Below are 25,195 nucleotides of genomic sequence, written 5' to 3' on the forward strand. Positions count from 1 at the left end.
ATACTCGAGCAAAATTGTTCGTGGCCGAGGCCACAGTTCGCTTTCCGGGGATGTATCGCTCCATCCAGTCCAAGTCAGAAAGGCTTTTTCGTCACGAACAGGGGGTTTTAAGGTGGCCAGAATTTCTCCATGGCGTGACCAGGATGTGGTGGTTATGCTCTACTCCAATGTTCTTCATAGAGCAACAGCCAACAGCAGGCCACTGCTGCCGGGAGGAGCTAGTGCCTTTGAACATCCGGCACGGCATGCCACGTTCTTCAAAGCTGCTGGCAAAAAACACGTTGCTGCTCCAAAACCCCCCATTTTGCTGTAGTTTGAAATGTTCTGTGGGGTAAAGCGTTTTTTTTGGTGGTGGTGGTTTGAAATTTGAAACCACTTGAATGTTGAAATTGAACATAAAGGCACGATAAAAATAAAAAAAAACACCGGTAGTTCAGTGAATACATCTTTTACCTATTATATGCTCATAAAACACTAACGTTGCAAAGATGCCTACCATTTCATGCCTGTGTAAATCTGAAGTGTATGGACTCCAGCAACAATTTGATTCTCAGTATGAAAATATTACAGTGGGAGAATCATCAATTAATTTCTACCATACTGGGGTTTTTTTGCTTATAAGCTTGCCACGCTTGCTCATCTGTGTTTGTTTTAAAACCAAGCCACGCTAAGGAGCCAACCATTCATAAGACGTTTGGAGATTGGGGGGAAAGAGAGAGAGAGAGAGAGAGAGCTGGTGGTGGTGTTGAGGATTGCCTGACTTTGCTCTGTTGACGATCATTATTTGTTTTGCTCGGGGAGCTGAGGGTTTGTGGGGTGCTGTGATACGAGGTTACAGAATGTGAAGGAGGCATGGCAAAGCCCATCCCTGCCGCTTTCAGTCTTAGCCGTCTGAACGCAGTCGCTGCGTTGCACTCGTTTGGCTTGAGCTTTCCTACGTAGAGGAGCTCTGCGTTCATCGCTGAAGCGGGAATAGCTTCCAACTACTCATCCTCCTCCCGTGCCTTTTGCTCAGGTGGGAAGCGAGGAGAACAGTGTATTTCACAGGAACGCGTAGCAGCGTTTTCGGATGTGAGCGCTTCTGGTTGGGAACCGCATGGGATCACGCTGGTACACTTACAAGGACAGTGGAATGCCTTGTTGGATGAAGTCCGTGTTTCTCTTGCATTGGACTATATTCCTATTGACGTTAATGAATGACCTCTGATTTCATTAGAGGTTATATAAAGCTGATTTTCGGTGGGAATCAGATGGTCCTGTTGGATGAATCTGTATTCTGTAGTCTAGCGACTGTGTTCTCCTAAACCCAGAGCAAGCCTCGTTGTGCTGGGTTTGTATCTAGAAGGGTTTTTAATTGTCGTCGTCGCGTTACTGCTGCAAGCTGTAGGTGCAAATTTACATATTTGCAGTATTGACTTTGAAGAATGGATGCTTAGATGTGTGACCGTTTTGACTGGAAATACGGTTTTCATCCACCAAAAAAGATGCCATGCTTGGAATATGTTCTCCCAGATGTCGTTGCATACGGTTGTTAGCCATCACTGATCAAACGTCTATCAGTAAAAATCTTTTAAAAAGAAATGACTATCCTTTAGGATTTCAATGAAAAACAGTAGGCTACATTAAAAATAAATTTGAATTATCAAAGTTTTCCTGACAATTATTTGAGTTTAAGGCGTTAGTGTACCTGACAAAATTATTCTTTGGGAAATGCCTTTTTAACAGCATGAATTTTAGTGGACTGTTACCTATCTTGAGCTGTCCTAAGACAGGCATCGTTCATTTGCAGTGCTACCTTGTTTCTTGTTTTCTGAATTTGGTGTTTGTAGCAAATGAAATGGAATGAAGCTCCTTTGTTTTAAATCTGCCTTGTCTCATAATTTTTGTTTTTCTCTGTCTTTGGATACATAGGCATCAGTAAGTAAGCTCATTTCATTGTCTTAATATTTGTAGCTAATAGAAACGCTAGTTAATTTTCCTTTCCTTACATTCCATTAAACCTTGCCACCTGAAACTCATCTTTTATTTCTCCATTGAGCCAGTCCAGGAAAGACATTTACTGTGAAGTTTCAATATCTGTAGGCCTCTTTTCCCTCCTGCAGAAAGGAGAGAGGCAGTATGATGGCTGAACTTGAATGGTATTATTTCTAAGGCCCGGTAGGCCCAACACTTAGAAGGCAACTCCAGGGGTATGTGCAAACGCAGAGGTTTGCTTTCCGTTCGTTGAAGTAAGATTTTTGCAACTGGGTGCGAGCAAAATCCTTCCTGTCTGCTCTTTATAATTCCTCGTAAGGCAGGAAGCACTCTTTCGATTTGCGGAGCTAAGGCTTCAAACTGATGAGCGATTGTTTCTCCTTGGTTAAAACCCTTCTACAGAAACAGCAAAGGAGACGACCTTAGGAGAACTTCATCCTTGAGAGGCCTCGCATGAAGCGAGGAAGTAACTAAGACGCTTTTGAAATAATCCGCTCCAGTAGCACAAAGGTTGTGTCATCTTGCATGAGCTTTCTGCTGGAGGGTTTCCTTCAAGTTCAGAATCATGTATTTCTCTCATCTCTAAATACGATCCCTTCACCGCCTGAGGAAGCTTGACCAATCTCAAAGGATGCCGCTTTGGAATAAAGAACTCCTGTTTAGTATTTAGGTACCTAAGTATCTTTTCCACTCAACGCTAGGGAGTGTTCAACCACCACAGGTTAAGTTTTCAATAATTTACATTTAGTTTAGTCGTATTTCCAGAGATACGATGGAGAAAAGGGGTGGGGAACAAAATCTGAATAATGGAACAATGTGGCCAGGAGGCCTGGAGCTGCATTCAGCCCACGCTCGTGCTGTAGCTGAAAACACTGCATTTTTTTCCCCTAATCCTTCTGTTAATAATGACTTGTTCCTTTTTATTTTTTCCCCCTTCTTCTAAATTTGAAAGAATATGCATTAAAATTGTGGTAAAGCTAAGACCTAGGATTTTTAACTCAAATCATTGAGAAACTGCTGGACCACTGTGAGGTGCTGAAAATACGTTTAGTGGCATTTTGAGGTTTTTTGGGGGGTAGATGTCCTTACTACTCATCCTGTTCGTTAACTGCAGTTGCTTAACTGTAGAAGAGAGATACGCAGGTTTCAAGTGTTGCATCCAAAATGTGGGATGCCAGCATTAATTACAGGTAGGGAATAGGTTTAAGTGAATAGTACAAAAATGTTAATGCAATCTTTATACCCCACTGTGCTATCAGGTCCCCTTAAACTGTCATATTCTTCCCGTGGTCTGCCTTAGAGATGTATTTAAAATGTTGCAGACTGCTTTTAGCATGGGCGTCCTTTTTTTAAGACTTTTTTTCTGAGTCCCTGTACGACACAGCACGTGTTTAGTTATAATAAATCTGCATAGAGCAGTGATGGAAATAATGTTTTGAATCAGTCTCACTGAGGAAGAAGGGGATTTATCTTTTTGCAGGGATAAGGGGCTTGTTTTCAGGTGCCGCCAGAATTGCATCTTAAACTTGTCCCAGATGGGGATAGTAACTTTATTTTCACCCCCCGGTGGGCATTATTTAGAGTAAGGGTCGAGGGCACACTTTTCTAGCAGGCGGTTCCGAGGTGTCGATTTTAAAATAGTGTTTGTATTAAAATCTGCTCAGAAGTTTGTGGTATTAAAAGCATAGGAGGGAAGACAGGCTAACGAGGCATTCAGAGGTGCTAGGGAAATTCCAGATCGCAGTGGCACATCCTGCTTTTTGGATCGAATTTCAGTAGAATGTAGCTGCGTGGGTTTACTGTTTGGAGTAACGCAGTGCACAGGTGGAATTCATGCCTGTATTGATACTTGCATGTTTTGCATGAACACAAGTATCGTACTGTGTAAGAAACAATGCCTTGCTTGGCAGTGCTTTCAAAATCAGTCTTAGGAGAATGCCGCTGCCCGGGTGTGCCTGGTGACGCCTCGGACTTCTCCTGGGGCTGTGATTTCTGGCTCGATGTCTGCTCGAACAGGAGTTTTGATTTTTGCGAGTGACCTAGAGCCGGACCTTAAAAGGCGGTGCAGACACACTTCAAGGTTGCATAACGATGCATAATTATTATAAGATACAAGAGATTCCTTAGGTTAAAAATCCTTGTGGATGTGCTGTGTTGGCTGCGTGCAGTATTCTGTAGTGCCACTGCCGTTGGAATGACGGACGTGTAGTTGTTTTTCCACGTTAGCTCACAGAAGGACTGTGTAGCGTAACTAGGACACTGGAGAAACTTAAGATACGATACTCCTGAAATGTAAGGTTTGCCTTTAAGGAGAGAGGAACCATTTTCACGCTTTCTGAGTCGCTGAAAACCTGTTTTAACTCTCCTCCTCCTCCTGCCCCTGTCCTTCTCTCCTAAAGAAGCGAAGAAAGTAAATGTCTTGCCCAGTAGTCTAGTAAATGTGGTCTTTCTGTTGGCTAGTAGTAGTTTGCTAGAAGTGATGTCATGGCGCTGATTCATATCATAAGTTCTTCTTTTTTTCTCTCTCATAAAAAATCTATGTCCATGCATGTCTCCTTACGTGTGGTTATCTTCTTTTCTTTCAAGTCTTTTTCTTCTCTACCATTTCCAACAAAGCAGGGGAAAAAAGTCAGTCTTAGAAGAAGGAGACCGTCAGAGAGTTATAAGCAGCTTTGCTTCCCGCGCTATTGAAGCTCACAAGCAATCTAATATCAATGGATCACTGAACAATAATCTCCCCAAATCTTCAAGTAACATTACTTTTTTGTCTGATGAGAACCCGTTAACTACTCAAAACCCATTGTATGTTGAAGGTGTCGTTCCAAGTCCCGCTGCTGCTGGGTTGCTGCGGAAAAGAAGCGAGATTCTAGATACTCTCTCTCCTAGAAGATTAGTCTTGAAAGATGCCTCTTTGGGAGGCAGTCACCGTGCATGGACGTTGCCGACTCACGTTAATCAGACGCACGTGACTGGTTCCCTAAGCAGGCCGGTTATTATGGATCCCGTTCAGTGGCAGCAGGAAAGGCTCCAAGCAGAGAATGAAGGAACTGCAAGTCAGCCTAGCAGGGCTGACATGAGCAGCCCGGTTTTCCAAAATGTAATTGGCCCCACCTTAACGGTAAAGGAGAAGGCAAGACAGTTTGAGCAGCAGGCTTTGCAGGAAATGAAGCAAGTGAAATCGCCTGATGCAAAAGCTCTCCGGTCACCAGCCCACGGCAGCTGCTACCAAGGAGGAGAGAACGTGCTAGAGCAGTCGCCTAAAAGTGTGCTTGCTTCTCCTTGCCTTCGCTCTCCTCTGGCCTCTCCAGCGCCTTGCACTGCAGTAGTTGAGCCGGAGCCTTCCACGGTCCCCTCTGTGATCATCACTCTCCACGACTGTCCTGAAGACCTTTCTCCTCCACCGGCTCACAAACCAACTCCTCCGTCTTTCAGGATAAAGAAATCAGTCTGCCAAAGTTTTCTAGCTCCTCAGACCAAAGGAGAAGTTATAGAAAGCATTCCAGATCCGCCCAAAATCCCCCCACCCCCACCGCCACTCCTGCCGCCTCCACCTCCATCCCCTCCTCTGTTGCCGCCGCCACCACCACCTCCTCCGTCTCCTCCCAAGGTTTCTCCTCCTTCTTCTTCTTCTTCTCCATCTCCTCTTAGCACCCAGCACCTCCCCCCTGCAAAGCATTCAAAATCCCCTGCCAAACAGCCAGCCGTACCACCACAGGCCACAGTGCCAGAGCTAGCTCCACGTAGGGAGCTCAAAGGTATTCTGAAAAACATTCAGAACTTAGCAGCCATTGAAAAGTCTGTGGCCAACATGTACAGTCAAATAGACAAAAACCACGTTCTGCCCAAGCACGTCTCTAAGCTTAAACCGGTCGCAGCGCCGGAACTGCCAACGGCAGATACTGTGGCTGAGCACGGCCAGCAGAACGGCAGCCTGAGCTGTGTTGTGGAGGAGCTCGAGAAACGGTTTCCGTCTCAGTCAACAGCCCTGTAGTACTTGCCGTTGGGCGTTTCCTGCACGTAACCTTTTGAGTGAGATGACTCTAATGCAGCACATGGTATCTGCCTCCGACATCCTAGAAATTCAGACCTTTTTTCCCCCCTCGCTGCTGTCTATCACTACTGATTCACTCCTGATACTAAAATTGAGACGTTATCTGTTCCCTCAGAAGCTTGTAACGTATAATCGTTTCACAGGCTGTGCTCTCGGTGCTGCATCTTACTGTGCGGTGATGCTGGTCCTTAGTCTGCTTATCAAAAATTGTTGGGGAAAAGCATCCAGCTTTTCGGCCAAGGCTCTGTCAGAGAAGACAGAGCGGTTGATAGCGCGTTATGTTAAGCAGCCTTCACTGTAGGTAGTATCAGTAAGCAGAGTGATTTTTTTCTGCAGCTGTAATGGGAATCTCTTGCTTTGCCCGTAAAACGTACCCCATGGGAGGAATCTTACTGTCAAATATTGGATATCAAAGCAAGCAAGTACTTACAGTAAGCAGGCTCAGCGATAGCGAGCCAGAGTTATTGCAGTAACGCGTCTTTTTATTCAGTGGGGGGTTACGCGGTATTCTGCTATACGCTGGCATGCTTGCTTTCAGCTCACGTTTGCTTCGATAAGTCAGATAAAGGTGTTTTTCTCTTGATTTATACGTCCTGCTGTCTTCCGTCCTCTTACCTGTGTTATGCCTTCCGTTGCGTTTTTTACATCGTAACTGCATGTTAACCGTTTTTATTTTGTAAATGATTGAATGTATAAAAAAAAAAAAAAGTGTTTGTCTTTTTTATTTCGCATGTTCACGTTGTTGACATACCTCTTTAGCTTTCATGCTAGTTTGCCATGAGCTTTACAACTGAAACATCTTGCTTCTCTTAAAATGTAATAAAGTCACTCTGATTAGTGTCACCAGGTGGAGGTTTTTCAAGTGCTTGTAAAAATCCATGTACTATGGATTTACTTACTGGCTTTTTTGCTCACATTCGTCTAAATCAGACCTTTACTTTAAATATATCAGTTATGTTAAATTAGCTTGTCCTTGGAAACAAATGGTAAGTAAAAGGAGTTTTGGCATTTAAATGAATGTTAGTTTAGTTCATCCTGCAAGTTGCCTTTCTGTCTTTTGTCAAGTTCAAAACAGCCATGTTTAAAATAACACTTTAAAAAAAAAAATTGATACATATCTCTCTCTCTCTCTGTATGGGGAGAGGCAAATATTGCAGAATGGAAGAAGAAAAAAAAAAAAACCTGAAAACCGGTTCAGTATCAGATGTTATGATTCTGAGCAAAAAGGTAATTATTTAGCAGACTGTCCAGAGATGCTCATTGTTTCCACAGTGCTTGGCTTTTTTTTTAATTTTTCTCTCTCTCTTTCTCCTCTCTCTTCTTTTCTCCCCCCCCCCCCACCCCAAATCTGCAGTTAAGGCATGTATGGATGCTTCAGTCAGAAACTGCTGAAGGTGGTTTCTCCTTCTTTGTCCCAGAGCCAAATTCCATGAACTCCGTCGCGCAAATTCTGCTGATACGTTAGAAATGTTGTGGGCCTAATAAAGTCCCCCGCTCTTGCCAGGCTAAATGGTAGTTCCAAGCCATGCAGTGAATAGCAATAATAGCTAAATGTGTGAGGGCAATGATGATCAATCACTGCATTTTCGCTGTAGCAGAATCTATATATTTTACAAGATTCTAGTGTGAAGAATAGCTGCCAACGGCGCTAAATCCTGTGCGAGTGGCACAACTGCAGCACCGGCAGCAAACTGTCAAAGTTCAGCAGCCGGTAGGTAGAGAAACCTTTCAGATTTAAGAGCTGGAATCGGAAGTGGGCTTGGATGTGTACCTGTTTCTGCATGCAAGCAGCAGTCCAGGCGTGGAGACCAGGGGGGCAATCGCAAGGGTGCGTAGATGGTCATGGGAAGTCCCTGTGTTAAGCCTGTTCAGATCAGATCAACCCTTAGGAGGAGAGTTACGGATTCCAGTACCCACATCCTACTTTAGACCTTGCAGGCCCATAAAGGACGCTTTTGTGAAGTTCGTTATATCCGTAGAGAAGCATCAGGCAAATACGGCCTAATTTTGCAGCATACAGCGTCACGCAGTAGGGCTGCAGGTGTTCTGGACGTCACAGGAAAACCTGCAGCGGTTTGATTCAGCTACGGTTATTTGTGACCTGCCTTAAGCAGGGAAGCTTGGACGTCCCACGGGAGCTCCTTTTTTTAAATACTTAATTTCATCTGATCAGTCACCGAAGGATCTGCAGGGGTCATGGCGGTCAGCTCCGTGCTAACGAGGAACGCCTACTTGGTTTGCCAAAGCCTTACTAAGTGGGAAAGTTTATGAAATCGAGTTTAATTTTGTCTGGAATTAATGCAGCCTTTGTTCTCCTGCTGGATTTCATAGCCTTTATTAAAAAATCATTCTATTAGCCTGGGAGAGAAACTGTACCAAGAGCAGGTATTTTTAACCGAACCCAGGGACCCTGTATCACATCCAGAAGACTGAACGCAACTGCAGTTCTAGCAGTGCGAAGTATTATAACCAATCTACTTCTTGGTAAAAATACGCGTAACACACATACGCTTAGCAACTTCCTCTTGGGGTTGCCTGAATTGGCTCTTTAGGGTCAGGTGTAACCAGGCTCTATCTCCGGTTCTTCGATCATCAGCTTGGCTGCCTTGAGTTGCGGGCAGGAGCCACGCTCGCATCCCTGGGGGAGCCCTTTTCCACTTTGACCCAGCCTGTAGAGCCCAGCTGCGGAGTCACTTACCGTGGAGGGTCTCCTCTCCGGATTCCTTGTCTCCTCAGGTCCAGCCGGGAACTGCAGGAAACCTCCACTTTGAGAGCCAGAATAGACCGAAAAGCAGCTGCCTGTAGCAAGTAGCATCTCCAGCATTTGGGTTTTAAGGTTCTTTATATCTGTTTTCATACTAGAAGCCAGAATGCGATGTATCAGATGCCTACTGAGATGCCAGGAATTGGGATAACCGTTAACTTGAGGTAAATCCCAGTTCCTTTAGTTAGCGTTAGCAGTACAGCTCTGTGGCAGGTTGGCACAGGTTTTGTACATGTAAATTCACTCATGCTACCATTTTCACGTTCAGTACTAACAGTGCATAGCAGCTGTCATATTAACCTCTATCATCATGTGCACTAAGTCCTTGCTTTCCAATTTTGAGTGGAAGATTTCCCTCTGGTTGACTGCAGTAAAGTCTGGCTGATCATTTTTATCCAGCAGTAATTGCCTCTGTGGTGAAAAGTTTTTAAATTCCCTCCTGGAAATAAATCATGTTATTTTGGCCCTTTTTTTTTTTTTTTTTTAAAGAATAGATCCTTGTGCTGTGTTGAGTGAATAAATACTTTTTCTTTTGTTTTTTTTAATTCTTCTAATCGTGGCCACACAAAACTGGAAGATGAGAAGTAGGAGCATCTCTCAAAACGCAGCGCGGTGCTGTTTTGAAGAAGGTTGAATTCCAAGTTAAATTAGAATTACTTGTCTTAAATGCTTTAATCTACAGTGCAGTGTCTTCTCAAAAGCAATAAAGATTAATAGCCTTGCTTATCCTCGGTGCAACACAAGACCTTCTGTTGCTGAAGCTGTAGGCGACAGGGAAACTAAATACAGCATTGCTCAAGTGGGCTTTGAAAAGTCACAGATCGTCTTTTGATGATCAGTCTTCATTTCAGTTGTTCGTTACTTCCATATTATGTGGGCAACCGCATTAATTTAATGGTGATAATCAATTCCACGTGCTGAATAGTAATAGAAAACTTTGCAGATGGTGATATTAAAGAAATGAAAAGAACTTCCACTCTGCTCTTTATTATTTCCTCGAGTGTAATTAAAGAATTTCCCTAGCCTGCTCTCTATGTGCGAGGCTAAGCTCAGCGCAATTTTGAGTACTTACCCTCTCCTTCTTGAAGGAAAAAAAAAAAAAAAAAAATCCCCAAGCTTCTCCTTAATTAACAACGCTAAGACCTAAATTGCCATTCACTAGTTTGGTGGCACTTATTAATTTCTTGGCACAAAACGTGAAAATAAAGAACTCGATAGGCATAAGCGCATTTGTCATGCGTATGAATGGCTCCGAGAAAATGAATTAAGACAACAACAAAAAACTTGCAGTGAGATCCGAAGCACACAGCCTGTGGCAAAATCATCGTGAATAGCAAAAGTAACGTAGCCCCCCTCCCCGTTGAGCAAATGTTAGGAACTGTGTAATTTTCATGATAGTAATGTTAGAAAAAAATTAGTAATAGGTGCTCCAGGCCAGTTTCTCTCAAGACCTGCTTGGATTCAGAAAGTCCAGGAGTAGCAGAGAAACTATTTCCCTGCTTAAGGAGACGTGTGGAGTAACCGAGTCTCTTTGTAGGTGCCCTCTCTGAGCCACAGAGAAGATTGCGTGGCAGGACACCTGCCGCGGGAGCGGAAGGAGGACCGTGCACAGCAATTACACCCTCCCTCCCTGCTGTGTCGGGCTGGGTGCACTGGCTCTCTGGCTTTTGGGGACGGGGGATTTCTTTTCATCCATTTGCAATTTGAAGCAAGAAAAGATCCCAGAGTTTCACTAGTCTCTCTCATGCAATAATGTTGTATGTCCAGAGCAAAACTAAAGAAAAACATATTTTGTATTGTCGATATGTATTTCTTTTCTTGCTAGAATTATCTCTAATCCCATTATCTTTTCACCTCTGTCCAGAAAGAATGGCAATATGCATCTTTATGTAGTCTAACAGAAGTATACTAATCCTATCTTTTTCTTTTTCCGACTTCTAGGCGCGGATACGCACAGCAAGAGGTAAGGCTGCCCTCCACCTTAGGCTGACGAACTTTTCCAGGCAACCCATGGCTAAATTGAGGAACTCATTGCTAGGGGATGTTTTAGAGGCCAGAAATAATGAATGGTTTCAAAACGCGTAGATGCGTTCCTGTGCTGCAGATTCACTGGTGGCTAGTAAACATAATGGTGCAAGCGCAACATCTAGGTTAGGAGGTTGCTGCTTTACAAACTGCCAGAAATAATTTCCGGGGGAATTTCTTCCGTGTTTGATGTTTTCTTCTGTGGAGATGATTCTACGGAGATCTCTTAGGTCAGATACCAAACTTGCCTGTATTACCGTGGGGGCCTGCCTATGGCCAAGGATCGTGGCGTGAATTGTGCCGCCAGGTTTTTGGAGGAGCGTGCAGGAACAATGCAATACCGACGATAGACACTGGTCCTGATTTACAGCGTAGCGGGTGACGTGCATCGATGTAAGTCATTTGCAAAAAGCTTGCGGTGCACAGCAACAGCATGACTACCCAAACCGAACGGTGTTCAGCTGTGGTGCACCTAGGAACAGCCCTGCAGAGCTGTCAGCCCTACCTGTGCAGCCGTCAGTTGCTTATTCTTTTGTCAGTCCTGTTTTCCTACGATGTGCTGCCTTGGGAGAGAAATTGCAGATTAGATTTAAAAAAAGCAGCTGTGGTACGTTAGGTACCATCGAGGTACCTTGTAGGCTTTGATCAGCTGAACCGCAGACCTTTATTTTCCATCTGTTTGGCCTGTGCGTCTCCCCGCCGTCCCTGACACACTGCACCGCAGTTCTCCTGGGATCCCTTAAAGGTTCTTGAGTTAAATAATTGAGAGAATTGCTGCGTGAACTGGGAATTTGATTTTATCTCAGACAAGAGAAGCACTCACCTGTACAGAGATTTCACTGCATTACGTGCTTGCGCTGTTTGACTTGAAACGTAAACGCGCGAGTGCTCGCTGAGCTTTGACGTATCTGGCTCATCGCCACATGAAAACTCTGACCTGCCTGTGTTTCAAAGAGTTCTTTCTGATCTTAACTCAGATGCAAATGATGTGCACTTTAATTGGTGCTGCCTAATTAACCCCTTTCTAATTTTCTTTGGTAGCAACAGCAGTTGCTGAGACCGTCTCTTCTCAGACCAGAGGTACCATTGCTTTTTATTTAAGTATTCTGTAACTTTTAAATGACTTCTACAGTATTTTCTAACCAAAGCTCATTTTTCCTGGGTAGGTGTTTTGTTTTTTTTTTCTTGACTCTTTTAGTAAAAAAAAGTCTTGTCATTGTTGGCCCACTTAATGACCTGGAATTTACTGTCTCTTGATGTTTTTCCCTTGAGCGTCTTGCAGTTGCTCCTGTTGACTTCGTCGCGCTGACTGAGAAGTTTCCTAGCCTTGTGTCCAGATTTGCAGGCAGAAAGATTGCCTCGCTATCCAACTGCAATCCGCTTTTTCAGGTGTCAGTCAGCTCATAGTTGATTATTTGTCCTAGAGATGAACTAAGCGGCTGGCCCGCCAAGATAATAAAAGCATTAGGGCGCTGCTGTGAAATGCAGAGAGGGCTCGGGTTTATGAACCCAAAATTTGCCAGTATTTTAGACCGAGTAGCGTTTCCAGGATAAGCGTTAAAGCAAACGGGACTTGCTGTTCCCTCACGGGGAATACCCCAGGCAAGGGGGCACTGCAGGCATCTAGAGCTCCTGTTGACAGCCTGTTAGGGTTCTTGGCAGTTATCGGTGTTGCCTGAACGATGATCCTTTTATTTTTCTTTGCTTATTTGCAGTTTGGGATACTGTTCTGTTCATCTTTGACATTAGTCATGCTGTGGGCAAGTATTTGTATTCAATCGGTGTTTCTCTTTTGGCAGGAGTTAAGTATGGAGTCTGGAATTGACCCAGGGCAGGAATACTATGGGCAAGATTACTACAGTTATGAGCATGGGTATATATATTTTTTCTATATGTTTCTGAAAGTGCTGCTCTCCAAGGTTGGCGATGCTTTTTATTGCAGCATCCAGTCTGAAGACTTTCCTTTCCCTTGCTTTGGGATTACTGAAATTTTTCTGTCCGTGAATGCAAGTGCCGACAGCCAAACTCTCCCTTCAAAAGTTAAAGGGCCGTTGTATAAGAAGTCCTTGCTTGTTTAGGAATCTAAATATTATACTGTGGAGTGGTTATATCCATGCCACTGCTATATTTGCTATTTATTTGCTCATCTTTGCTGTCTTGGAAATGAGTTTCCGTTATCTCCTCCCCTTCTGTGGCTCACCAGCCTCCGACATGCTCTGCTCGCTGTTTGCAGCCAGCCCCTGGCCTTACTGTATTTGCCTAAAATCCTATCATTCTGCCTCGTTCTAATGATGTCTGATAGGAATGCCAGTCCTTGGGGATTATCGGTTTTCTTAGAAGCTTGCAGGGGTCCTCCAGCACTGATCCCAAGTGAATCTGTTTTTTGGCTTCCCAAATTTAAAAAAAAAAAAAAAAAAAAGTTGGGGAGGGAATTCAAGTACGTTGAAAGAAATTCTGGCCCAGTTACAGCCCTCCAGTTGTAAGAGCACTATTTTTACGTATGTTTCGGATTGCATCACTGCTGACGTAAAACATCGACGTCCTTCTCAAAGGTAGAAAGAGCAAAGAAATTGCTGTCCTTTAGGGATGTGAACGAGTGCAATTGTTGCTGTATGCGGAAACGCGCACGCCTACACTGGTGCCTGTTTTTGCCAGATACGAGCTGCCTCAGTACGGGAGTCGCCGCCGATTGCTGTCTCCTTCGGGAATGTACGACGAGTACGGGGAAGTGGTGGTGGAGAACGATGGCGGCTATTACTACAGTCCCCACGGATCGACAGCGGAAGAAGTAAGTGTATCCGGCCTCTTGATGCGGGCTTTGGAAAAAAGACAAAGTATCCTTAAACTTTGTCAAATTTTTTCTTTGTAATTGATCAGACTGTTGGATTGCGTATAGATGAAAGCAGCAGCTCTTCCCATGCTAATCGTAGTGTGCCGTTCTGCTGCCTGGTAAAGCCTACGTCAGCACCTCTTTTCCCTTTTCTAGAAATAAAAAGGAATTGCAAAGTTTCTTTTAATAGGCACCTCCAGTTTGTCCGCGATGCGGGTTTGTAGTTCAATGAAAAGTGCCCGCAGCCTTAGGTAACTCTGTTTTACATTCTCAAACAAACGGGGTATTACTAATGCTCAGCCTATAACTGGTGATCTTCCAGTGAGCAAAGCGGTCATCTAAATTAATTTATCGTAGCCCTCCTAATTGAACAGAAAGAAATTCTAAAATGTCAGTAGCAGCCAGAAGAAAGTTGATGCAGAGGTTCATTTTTTTATTTAATGTTCAGCAATGCTAGAGCGTTAATCCATCATGTAGATGTTAATTAAATGAGGTAACGTTTATGAGCCAGTATTTTTCACTGTTGGAGAGTAAGATAGCTGTACGCTAGCTGCCTATTCCAAAAGTAAAATTTTCCCCGTAACTTTGGTAAAAAGCTATCCTAAAACGGGTAAGTTAGTTTTGAAGCTGGGAAAAATGTTGCATTTGTTCCTCCTCTCTTGTGTTAGGGTACAAGCTTTCCTAACAGCTATCTTTCAAGTCGTAATCGAGTTCCATTTTCATAATTTGCAGGGAATGAGTCAAGGCAGAGGTCCTTCAAGCAGAGCAGTAAGCCAGAGAGCAGGGGCTCAAATAGAAGGTAGACCTGTAGGTGGTGGGATGGATCTCAGTCATGGTTCTGGAAGAGCATACAGGACCAGCCAGGGGAAAAGGAAACTAAAAGCAGTAATGCATTTAAGTCGCGTAGCAGTCAGCGCTCACAAGCCAGTACGAAGAGCTGGGTCTGCTCGTTCTCCGTGGAAGAAAGCAAAGATATTCCCCATGATCCTGCAGAAAGTAAAAGGCAGTAGGAAAGATTCCAGTTACGCCAAGCTCCTGTCTGCTCGCCAAGTGGACGGTGACGAAAGCGTGATTATCAAGGGAAATTACTTCCAGAAATCAACCGATGGCAGACCTTCCATGAGAAAACTAAACCACGTGTTAAAACGCATTAGTGTCTCCAGAAAAATTCAGGGGCCTACTAGCAAAGAATCGGTCCATGCAAGAGGAAAAGGAGAGGAAGAATACGGAGGAGAGGAAACAAAATCAGGTGTTTCAATAAACATCACAGCAGAAAGCGAACACAAGGAGAGTGATGATGAGAGGAAGAAAAAGACGAGAAGAAAATACACCTCAGATGATGAATCATCAGTGAAGAGCGGTAGCTCTGCCTCAGGGTCAGAAGATAAAGACTATTTGAAAGTAACACTGGACCAAGATGAAGCCACCGAAAGTACCGTGGACTCTGATGAAGAAGATGGGCACGATTTTGGTGATTCTGAAGATGCCGACTCGGGATCCAGCTCTAGTAGTGACTCTGAGGAGGGCTCATCTGAGGAGGAAGACGACGAGGAAGACTCTGAAAGCGATGAAGACGATAGCCAATCAAATTGCTCCTCCGTGCAAGGTTCGTTCAGCAGATCAGGGCCTAGCGAGTCCAGCAGCAGCAGAAGTACTGAAAGGTCAAGTGTCAGAAGTGCAGGGTCTCGTGGAGGAGCAAGGCGCTCCAGCCAGAAGTCAGCAGTTAGTTCCCATGCATCCGGGAGTGAGAGGGACACCAGGTACAGGAAAGTGTCAAGATCCAGCTATACGAGCAAAACATCCTCAGCCAGTCTTGAAATAGAAGACACGATAGAAGAGGTGTCAGAAGAAGATGAAGAAACAGACGTGGAGCGGGTCAGGGCAATCTCCGATGAGACGGCGGAGAACGTAGCTGGTAAGACTGTTCCTGAAAGGTCTTCTGCCAATGCAAAAACTGCTACTGCTAAAGAAAACGAGAAAGGAAAATCGGGTGTTAATAGTGAAGATAGCGTGGATGAAAGCACAGAAGAGGTTGCTACAGATGCCAGTGACGGGGAGGAGACGATCAGCAAGAACGAATCTAGTTGCCTAGACAGCGAAATCAGCGTTGCTTCCAAAGGTACCGAAGGGACAAAAAGCACAACTAGTGCTACTTCTGGTAAAACCGATGCTTCCTGTGATACTGAGAATCAAAGTTCTGACACCAACGTGAAAAGAAGGAAAATGAGAAAAAAGACGTCCCTGGAAAACAGTGAGTCTCGGTCAGAGGAGACCCCGGATACTGGTGCTACAGAGTCGGAGACCACCGGTGATTCTACAGCCTTTTAGAAAAGGAAGAAGGGCAGGTGGACGTTTTGCAGTAAGGAGTGATCTTGTTTGCTGTGCCTTCTGTGTGGTCTTTCCTAAGTAGTACACGCTTGACTAGAGATGGCCAAAGGGAAAACGTCAGAACCTGTCACGTCAGCCTTTAAAACCTTAAGTGCTATCTTAAGAAGTATTACAGAAAACCAAGTAAATATAGAAGTCCTACTCAGAGACGACTCAGGTATACTTAATGGTGGATGTAGAAGGAGTAATTTTCATCCAGCAGGGGCAGGAAGGAGTTCCTGTTTTTCTCTGTTAATTTAATGTTACAGTTTAAAAAGGCAAGGTGTTAATTCTCTAGGTTTAATCCTTTTTGCATTATGGAAGTCATGATGTGAAGTAAGGTGGCCTTTCGCATTAACAGTGGTGGGTGGACAGCTCGATGAACTTGAGGGTACCAACCCATTGCGGGCTCATTCAGGTTAACGGGTCTGTTACAGAATGGCGCGTTACAGAAAGGAAAAGGGCAAAGCATGGAATTCAGTGAAGAACGAGGATGAAAAGACTTAGAGGTCATATGCCGTTGCACTGCATGCGCCCCTACCATACAGAATTTGCTCATCCTCAAAGGAGTTCTCCAATGTAAACGTTAGCCCTATTTACAGGGAGTGAAATTGAAGCAACGTTAAAGCAACATGCCTGAAACTGCAGGGTGTTACTAGCAGAGCTGGGATTAAACTTTCCGGATCGTGGGATGCAGGCTTCCCAGAGCAGCGGTGAACAAGGCAGAAATGCAGAGGGAGGTGTGCAAAATGAGCAAGCTCAGAAAAGAAAAACAGGTTACAGTTTCCGACTTTGGCCCTTCCTGCCCGCATGTATGTTAGTGGCGTTTTAAAGTTTTAGGTGCGTAACTGCAACGAATTGCTGAAGGAAACAGTCACCCGTGTGCTGTATTTCGGTGATTGGCCTTTTCAAATTCAATAACCTGGAATAGCTGGGGGTCAGTCAATGGAGGAATATTACAGCATTTTCATTAGCACAGTTCTGCTCAAAAGTAGTGTGGCAGTTTAGGAAGGATTTCTGTTGTTTATGACTCGAGCGGCCTTTGCGTTTCCATGTATGAAACAACTTCTGCATGAGGTACAGCCTCACAGAGCTCTTAGCCATGCTGTCAGCACACGCAGTATTGTATTTGTATGTACACAAGCTACCTGCGCTTTATTTATCTTGTAACAAAAGCCACAGAGCTGTTTCTCAGACACTAGATTTTTTTCCGGATAAGTAATAAAAAGCCTAAATAAAATGAAAGTTTTGATGAGCCGGTAATGGATTGTTCCTGCAACTGAGTGCTCCAAAGGCGATACAGATTCTGGTATTTCCACCAAGGCTCTGCCAGGCGGTCTCTGTTAGAGGGGAAAGAGAAGGAAGTTTGAATTGTTATTACACTGACGTTTGTTGCGCTTGTATCAAAGCTATAAAGTTTTCCTTGAGCCGTCCTCCAGTGTGCCATGACCCAGCGGTGCCTGGAAATGCCATTTAGGGAGTAGAAGGTGCAGCAGTATGTGTAGCACTGCGGCATTTTTGCAAGCTGCCGCCTTCTTACGTTCCTGAAGGGGTTATATCTCTGTTGCCGATTCACTGCAAAAAAAAAAAAAAGAAAAGAAAAAAGAAATGCACAGGTGATAGTAAATTTTCAAATGTTGGCTTTAATTCCACTCGAAACACAAGCTGGATTTATGATCAGTCACTTACTTTTTTACATTGCCATACAGCACTCAAGGTGCAGCTGCACACAGTTGTTTAATGTAGATCCTGTCTTAGCTAGTCAGACTTTTCATCCACCTGAATTTATCAGTGTGAAGAAAATTGCATGTCTTTATCAGGAACAAAAGGTCGAATAAGGCCCGTAAGCAAGCTGTAAAAAGCACAAACTTTTGAAAAGCGAAAGATTTATCATAACCCGTTTGTACCTTGCATGATTTTCTTTCTCTAAAAATCAGCTTTTCTTGTCTGCATGTGTTTGTATTGCAGTGGGACTTAATTGTGATGGTATCTGCTGCCTTACTGCAGTAAGGGTGCTTCCATTATTAATTCCAGAAAGATAATTGTTTGTTGCAGCGTATTGCAAGGAAGCAGTTTAAAGAAGAATCAATTGTACCTTTAAGTAATGGATTTTGTTTAATCACTGTTAATACCAAGTCACAGCAACATGGAAATTAAGTTTGCATTAACTCTTTGGAAGATACATGCAAATTACATAAACTCTGAAGTCTCATTTCTCCATTGCCTTAATTGCGTTCGCTAGCAAAGCGTCGTCATCGATTCCGCTAGATTTCAAGTGGCACAAAGCTTTGTATCAAGAATTTATTTTTTTCGCCACCCAGTTCTGCCAGTACAGGACCTGGGAATTTCCCTTGTGTAGGTCCTCAGAGCTTTCTCTCCTTGATGTGCTGTGCATGTAAAGTAGACCTGCTCAGTGCCATTTCTGCACTGACTTTACAATTTCGTAGCGCTCTAGAAGAAATCTTCCAGTGCCTGCCTAAGCATTCACCTGATAGTAGGGTACTTGCTTCAAAACATCACTTACACCATTTCCTGGCTGTCAATGCATTCCAGTTGCTCTTAGAAGGGGATATTAATCTAGCTGGTTCTCCTGTATCTTTGCAAGACAGGCTGAGACATTGTTTTGTCAAAATATGACTGGTTCACCAAAAATGTGATTTACAAGAACACTTCTGTTAAGCTTACTTTCAGAAAGTAAGGTCCTCGTTCCCAGAATTCTCCAAGAAGATGCATTTTGACTTAATGGGAGTACAGCTGAATACATCTTCCGGGTGGGGGGGGGGGGGGGGGGGGAAGACCCTTCAATACTTGTCACTATCTTCCAAGCATGAAGAAAAAAAAGCATATTTTTTATACATATACACGCCATCTAAATGGCACGATACCATTGCTGAACTGCAGTGAGCACATCCATTTTGCAACTTTTTAGTAGAAGGAATGGTGTGCGTGTTCCAGCGTGAAGTGTTTATGCTATTGTCACGTAGTAGCAATCGGAATGGTTAGGACATACTAGCGTACAATCTAAAAGGGAAGGCAAAGAAGACCAGTTTATGAAAATTCCTATGAAACGTCTAGATAAAAGACCAGATAAATAGTAGACAGGAACACGGTGGAAAAAGGGACAAGCAAACGTAAGAAATACTAGTGCTGTGATTTAATGACGTTTCTATTTATTGTCCAACAGTGGGCCAGGAAGAAAAGGATCAAGTTGATAGTCGACCCCGAATACGAGACCAGCTCCACTGGAGAAGACAGCGCTCCGGACTCCACTCAAAGGAATCGTCTTAATAACCCCAATATCCAAAGCAACGTCAACGGTAACATCTACATTGCTCAGAACGGCTCTGTTGTCAGAACCCGCCGCGTTTGCCTTGCGAATAATTTAAAAGTCACGTCTCCAGTGAGACTGGGGAAACACTTCAAGAAACTGGACAAGCTTGCGGTGACACACGAGGAGAACGTCCCGCTGAACACACTGTCAATGGGACCATCTTCTAGTGATAAAATGAACACAAGACCTTGTAGCGTCTCGTTTGCTTCCTCTACTGTAGGGGCCGAAAACATAGTAACAAAGCCAGGGGGCACCAAAATGAAAAGCACACAAGAACAAGAGTCAGTTGTTGACAACGAGGACGTCAAAGAGCCCTTGGAGTCACACAGTGAACACACGCAGTCCGACGAAGAGGAGCTCTGGATGGGCCCTTGGAATAACCTTCACATACCAATGACAAAACTGTGATTTTTTTTCTTTTTAATTTTTACTTCAGTTTATTATAAACTGCGCTTTTTATTGTCACTGAGGAAAACGTATGAAATTTGTATTGTGCACATATGTTGTATACTACAGACAACATGCTTTAAAGGTTTAAAAAAAAAAAAATTTGCACTCACATTTGTACCGATTAATTGTCCTCCCCAACAACTGTTTTGACAGGCTCCCATTTCACTAAACAATACTTCATTTACATTTATTAGTTCCTTTGGATCTTGATTATGGTTTAATAAACAGTAAACTACTAATAAATGCACAGCAACATTTGGTTAACTTTTCAGACAACTCTATACGTGCCTAGCTTGGTTTTCTGTATGGTACTTGTGGCTCTCCTGTTTACATTTGGAAATTGTCTATTTATGTTCTAGATTTATATCCAGAGCACTTGATTCTGAACTCACAGTAATAAATTAAAAATAAATCCATGAAAGTCAATGGAGCAAATCCTCGGCTGGTGTAAATTTGAGTAAGTGCCACAGGCGATAGTGAAATTCCAGTTTCTGCCAAGAGAGGATATCGTTCGACACCCAGCCAGCAAACGTGGGTAAGAGCGAACTAAGCACGCGTAAGAGTGCAACCTTGTTACCCTGAAAAGTGGAGCAGGAGATTAAGTAAGTGTGATTAAAAAAAGTGCAAGTGGAAGAAAACGTGCAGCAGTTAATCTTACTCCGTTATGGGGCCGTGCTTTGTTCATTTTCTTTTGTAAATTAGCTCGTTCCAGGTTTTTTCCACAGCCAGTTATTCATCTCTTCCCACATCAGTCTTGTTTTCGTCTTTATATGGTCTTTAGCTCCAGTTTTTGTGCCCCATCAATAACTGTCATCCTAGGGCTATACTCCTCTGAACTAAACCAGGATGATACCAGAGTCGGTATGATAGAAATAGGCATAAAAAGTAATTAACAGGAAAGGGATAGATGCATTTTTCAACCCCGCCGAGCTACAGGGTTAAACAAGTCAAATCACCGTTCCAGTCCAGTGTTGCATGTAAACCTGCCGTAAAGACAAACGGATCACGGTGAAGGGGATAAAAAGTGAACATTTTGTGACGCTTATATGCATATACGAATCTGTCAAGGGCAAAGGGTGGCATAACGCGCACAAAAGAATCGGTTTGCAAACCTGAAGCAAGGTGGTTTTTGTAAAATATCGGCACCCGCTTTTATTTGTAGCTCGAGAAAGTAGTGGGAGTGTCTCACTACAACTTGAATAGAGCAGAGAAATGCTGCTGCCCATAATCACCAAGGAATACCTGAGAGATGTTAGCACTATAGAGCAAAGTATTTTCTCCAAGGCGATATTAGAAAGAAAAGAAATACTCACATGAGAAAAGTGTCCTGTTCTACCATGCAGATTGTTCTCTCTTTCGGCATGAGATTAAACCAGTCGTGTAACTCTTGAAAGATAGGAAGAGTCAACAAAGAAATTTGTGCAATTATAAGGAAACGATGGGCATCATCATTCTTTTCCTGGTGCCATAGTTAAGCTTCACGACAAGGGCCGGATGGCAAGAGCTGTTGCTTCTGCTCTGGTAGTAAATGGACTTCTGCTGTTGTGATCTCGGTTCCCCCTTGCACAGGTTCCCCTCCAGGAGATTCCTCTCAATGCCAGTCTTTAGAAGCTGTTCGCATGTTATACAAGCTGATGTAAACGTGACATCATTGTCAAATACCTCCCTTTCAACCTGAGATTTTTCAAAAAAAAAAACTTGGTATTTATTTCTCCTAACTCTCTTCTCTTGGCATATTTGCACTTGGTACCTAACTAAAAATAGCTGTTTGGAGTTTAGATGATAGAGTCAGAACATACAGACGAGAGTGATGGGAAGAAAAAGCCTATTCTTTGAAATAACTAGTAAAATGTTATATTTTAATCCCATTGAAGGTACTGTTATTATTTCATTACATCATCATTATTGCAAGATCTGTCAGTTTGGTTCTTACTAAACACTCTGATAAGGTCATACGCTTTTTAGAGACATGTTTTCTCCCTGCTAGTGTCAGTTTTCTATTTGTCTGGTACATGTTCATTCCCCCCCTGCCCCCCACAGCTATGCCAACTTTTGCATGAGTGCTGTGAACAACAGGCAGGGTTCATCTGAAAGACTAACCAGATTGTAATCAAACTTGCCATGACTTTCAATAACTTGCATAGCACTGGAGAAGGGAAGGCTTCGGAAAAATCTTTCTCACAGGTGCAGAAGTTTTAGAAGGGTCCCCCCGCCCCCCCGTTTCTTTTCTGTGGATATAATACTATAAATTAAGCTTGGGAGCAGCCAGTAGGTGTCTGACCTGGGCGCAATAACAGTATGCACTGTTACAGGAACCGCAGTAGCTTCTCCTTGTCTTTAAAAAGCTTTCCATTAGCCTTTCTTTTGCAGATACAGTAAATAGAAGAAAGTATCTGGATCTCGAAATACAGTTTAACCATGGAAACTTGCAAAATGCATGCAAAGTATTAACTGCTCTTGCAAACTACTCAGTAACTGAGCAATCACTGTAATAATTATTGCTGCTGCCGCTGATTAAACCCGTACACTCCTCCACAACGGTTCTGTGGCTTCATATGGCAGCTGACACATTTTTCACTACAAGCACTATCTCAATGACCAACTTTTTGGCTGTCAAAGTGGAAAGCCCTGTACTCAGCAGAACAAGGAAATTCAGCAGAAAAACAGAAACTTTTTTTTTCTTCCTTTTTTCAAGTGTATGCTGCTATGAGCAAGATTGCAAAGGAAACCCCACAGAACAGTCAGGGGCCTGTTAGGATCCTTGAAGAAAATTAAGTCTTAATCAGACAGTCCTTGCGCACAAGACTCACCTGTGCAGGGACCAGGGGAAAGGACGGTGCAGTCGTGGTTGGTGCCGTGTCTGTCTGTCTGTCTTGGTGCTGCACGCGTTTTTGCCAGCGCAGTGATTTCACAGCAGGATTACTCAGCATCTCACAGCTTGCAACCTTCCAGAAGCTAAATACACGGAGCTGGAATACTTGGGCAGTGCGTAAACCGCAGAAGAGGGTGAAAAAACAAAGCCCTGAATTCCTCATCGATGGCAGAAAGGGGCCAATGTCTGCTCCAAATCTCAGCTTACTCTGTGAAAGCCCTGCAGTGGGAACCAAATGGGCCAGGCCTGTCGCAAGGCGGAAAGAGCACCACACGCTTCTAAGGGGATGCAGCTTGGTATTTAAAACACTCGCTCGCTCTACAGGTTTATCTCGATGGCCATCCCAAGGTTTGTGATACGCTCAGCAGCTGGGAAGCGGCTTCTCCTTTTTACAAAAACCCAGAATCACAGACTGGTTGAGATTAGAAGGGACCTGTGGAGCTCATCTCGGCCAACCTACCCCTGCTCAAGCAGGGTCACCTAGAGCATATCACCTAGGAATGTGTCCAGATGGCTTTTGAATATCTCCAGGGAAGGAGCCTGCACAACCTCTGGACGACCTGTTCCAGTGCTCGGCCACCTTCACACGTCCCGCTTGCCTCCAGTAAATACCATCTTGCTTACCATGCCTTGCCTTGCAAGATTTACAACTGTGCTGCAAGAGGGCGTGTAAATGTGGATGCTTTCTCTTCAGGCCCTGCCTCCCAGCTATGCGTGCACACCCAGCTTGCTAGAAACGCAACCAGCAGATACTCTTCCCCTGCTCTGCACGCACGTGCATGCTTACCTGTCAAATGCTGCACACGCCAATGGTAACTTCTAAGTGTGTGGAGTTGACTGGCTCAGTGTTCATAGTCTCTCTCTCTCTCTCTCTATTTGGTAAAGACTTGCAGTTAGTACAAAAACATTGGTAAGCTACCAGGTTTGATAGACCTGAAGGGTGCAGTTCGTCAAAGGAATTTTGAAGGTGGCTGTTCCTCAAAAGCCCATTAGAGGCACGTGGAGAGATAGTCTCTTTTCTCGTTATGGCTAGGAGAAGACAGTTTCAGTAATTTCACTGTTTGAACCAGGAGCACCAAGATTAAATGATAAAGCCATAAAACAGCCGTGGATCAACAGCTGTAGCCGCTGCCTGACCGGACTCAAGTGAATTACTTGCAATGCGATACAACCGAAGCTTTCAGGGTGGCCCCAGCTCTTGACAGCCAAAGCACAGCGTGGCTTCCCGGCACCGATCACTGCTCTTTACCGACACCACCAGCCAGGAATGATGCCAGCCCCACAGGCTGTCTGCAAGTTGCTCAGCAAAAGACACCCATTCATGACAGCACTGCTGCGATATCCAGTGTAAACTATAACAGTCCCTAGAATTGCTCATCTCCCACCCGTATGGCTGCTATAGCAAGCCGTGGGCGTCCTACCGCCAAACGGTATCAGACTATGTTAGAAATCCTTCCCTGTATTCTCAAAGGTCTCCTGAAGTGCTTAAGTGACAGAAATCATCATCATCTTTTGGGGGCAGCACGGACAAATTTGACCTCGTTTAGCCCATACAGCTTAAGGCTTCATGCTCAGACCCCAGAGCCTGGGGATATGCTACCTGGCAAGGTTGAACCAGAGGGCAGATACAGGGCTGATCGCGGATTGCCAAAAACCTAGCAAGTGCCTGTGCCAGCGTACGCCAGCATCCCTGCAAGTGGTGCAGAAAGACTGGCCAGAGGGGTTTTGGGGGAAATGTCTGGGGCAGCTGGGGACGGGGCAGCTCCCAGACAAGCAAGAAGAGTTCCAGATCCTTTGGTGCAGACCTGAGTTGCGCTGCGGGGAGGTATAGTTTTAAGAATTGAGAGAGAGAATGGATGCTTTATGCTGATAGCACCACAAAGCCATGTTGTACCTCAGCGTTGCCTAGTCCGGTGGTTTGTGGCCCATCTGCAGAAACCATCACAGCTTCTCCTGACCAGCTAGATTGGGCATGTGTCATGCAGGTTCGCAGCTGCACTGGTTCACTTGTGCAAGAGTCAGGCTCACTGTCTCACAAGCAAGGGCAGGGGGAATATGACATTATTTGGCATGACACTTCGGGGCCTGCCAAAATCCATTGAGCGAGTTGAGCATTGTGCAGTAACTGCCTGGTGGTTCCCACTCAGGCTCCCTGCAACTTAACCTTGATTGGGTGCACAACGGTTCATGCTTTTTTTTTTTTTTTTTTGTGAAAAATATGGCAAAAACAGGTTTTTCAGCACTCCTGAGGTTCAGCCACTGCATTATGACACTTTTGCTTGTCCTTAATGCTGGAAAGCCTGCAAAAACCTGTGCTGTGGCATGATTACTTCTAGCATACAGTGAAAAAGTTCTTATTTCCTTGATGAAGGTCACTGAGGGAAATTGTATTAGGTCCATTTAATCTGATTTAAAAAATAGTCTTTCTACCTGTGAAAAATTAATGTATTACATCTTCGAAATTAGACCTGGACGGCATCTCTAACAGCACTCACAAAGAGCTATTTCATTCTGACTTGTTATCCCAGAAA

At 44.1% G+C, this 25,195-nt stretch overlaps 2 protein-coding genes and 1 pseudogene across 12 annotated transcripts in view; all 3 read left to right on the forward strand.

Annotated features, from left to right (window-relative positions):
• Positions 1 to 20,073, forward strand: part of PCDH15 (protocadherin related 15) — a 1,072,490-nt gene extending 1,052,417 nt beyond the window's left edge. For 7 of the 11 annotated variants that reach the window (XM_068951049.1, XM_068951050.1, XM_068951051.1 and 4 more), the window contains 5 exons: positions 10,731 to 10,752; positions 11,856 to 11,894; positions 12,614 to 12,687; positions 13,470 to 13,602; positions 19,196 to 20,073. In XM_068951049.1, coding sequence (XP_068807150.1) covers positions 10,731 to 10,752; positions 11,856 to 11,894; positions 12,614 to 12,687; positions 13,470 to 13,602; positions 19,196 to 19,750 — 823 coding nt within the window. In that variant the 3' untranslated portion in view covers positions 19,751 to 20,073. Of the gene's footprint in view, positions 1 to 8,887; positions 8,954 to 10,730; positions 10,753 to 11,855; positions 11,895 to 12,613; positions 12,688 to 13,469; positions 13,603 to 19,195 lie in introns of all 11 variants that reach the window. The other 4 variants (XM_068951042.1, XM_068951046.1, XM_068951043.1 and 1 more) reach the window with 1 other exon arrangement.
• LOC138067855 (protocadherin-15 pseudogene) lies at positions 23 to 8,896 on the forward strand (annotated as a pseudogene).
• Positions 13,871 to 17,565, forward strand: LOC104144339 (uncharacterized). The gene has a single exon (XM_009675308.2). The coding sequence runs from the start codon at positions 14,281 to 14,283 to the stop codon at positions 15,970 to 15,972; it is 1,692 nt and encodes a 563-aa protein (XP_009673603.2). The 5' UTR covers positions 13,871 to 14,280; the 3' UTR covers positions 15,973 to 17,565.
• Positions 20,074 to 25,195: the final 5,122 nt, after the last annotated feature.

The sequence above is a fragment of the Struthio camelus genome, chromosome 7 (assembly GCF_040807025.1).
Source record: "Struthio camelus isolate bStrCam1 chromosome 7, bStrCam1.hap1, whole genome shotgun sequence".
Lineage (NCBI taxonomy): Eukaryota > Metazoa > Chordata > Aves > Struthioniformes > Struthionidae > Struthio > Struthio camelus.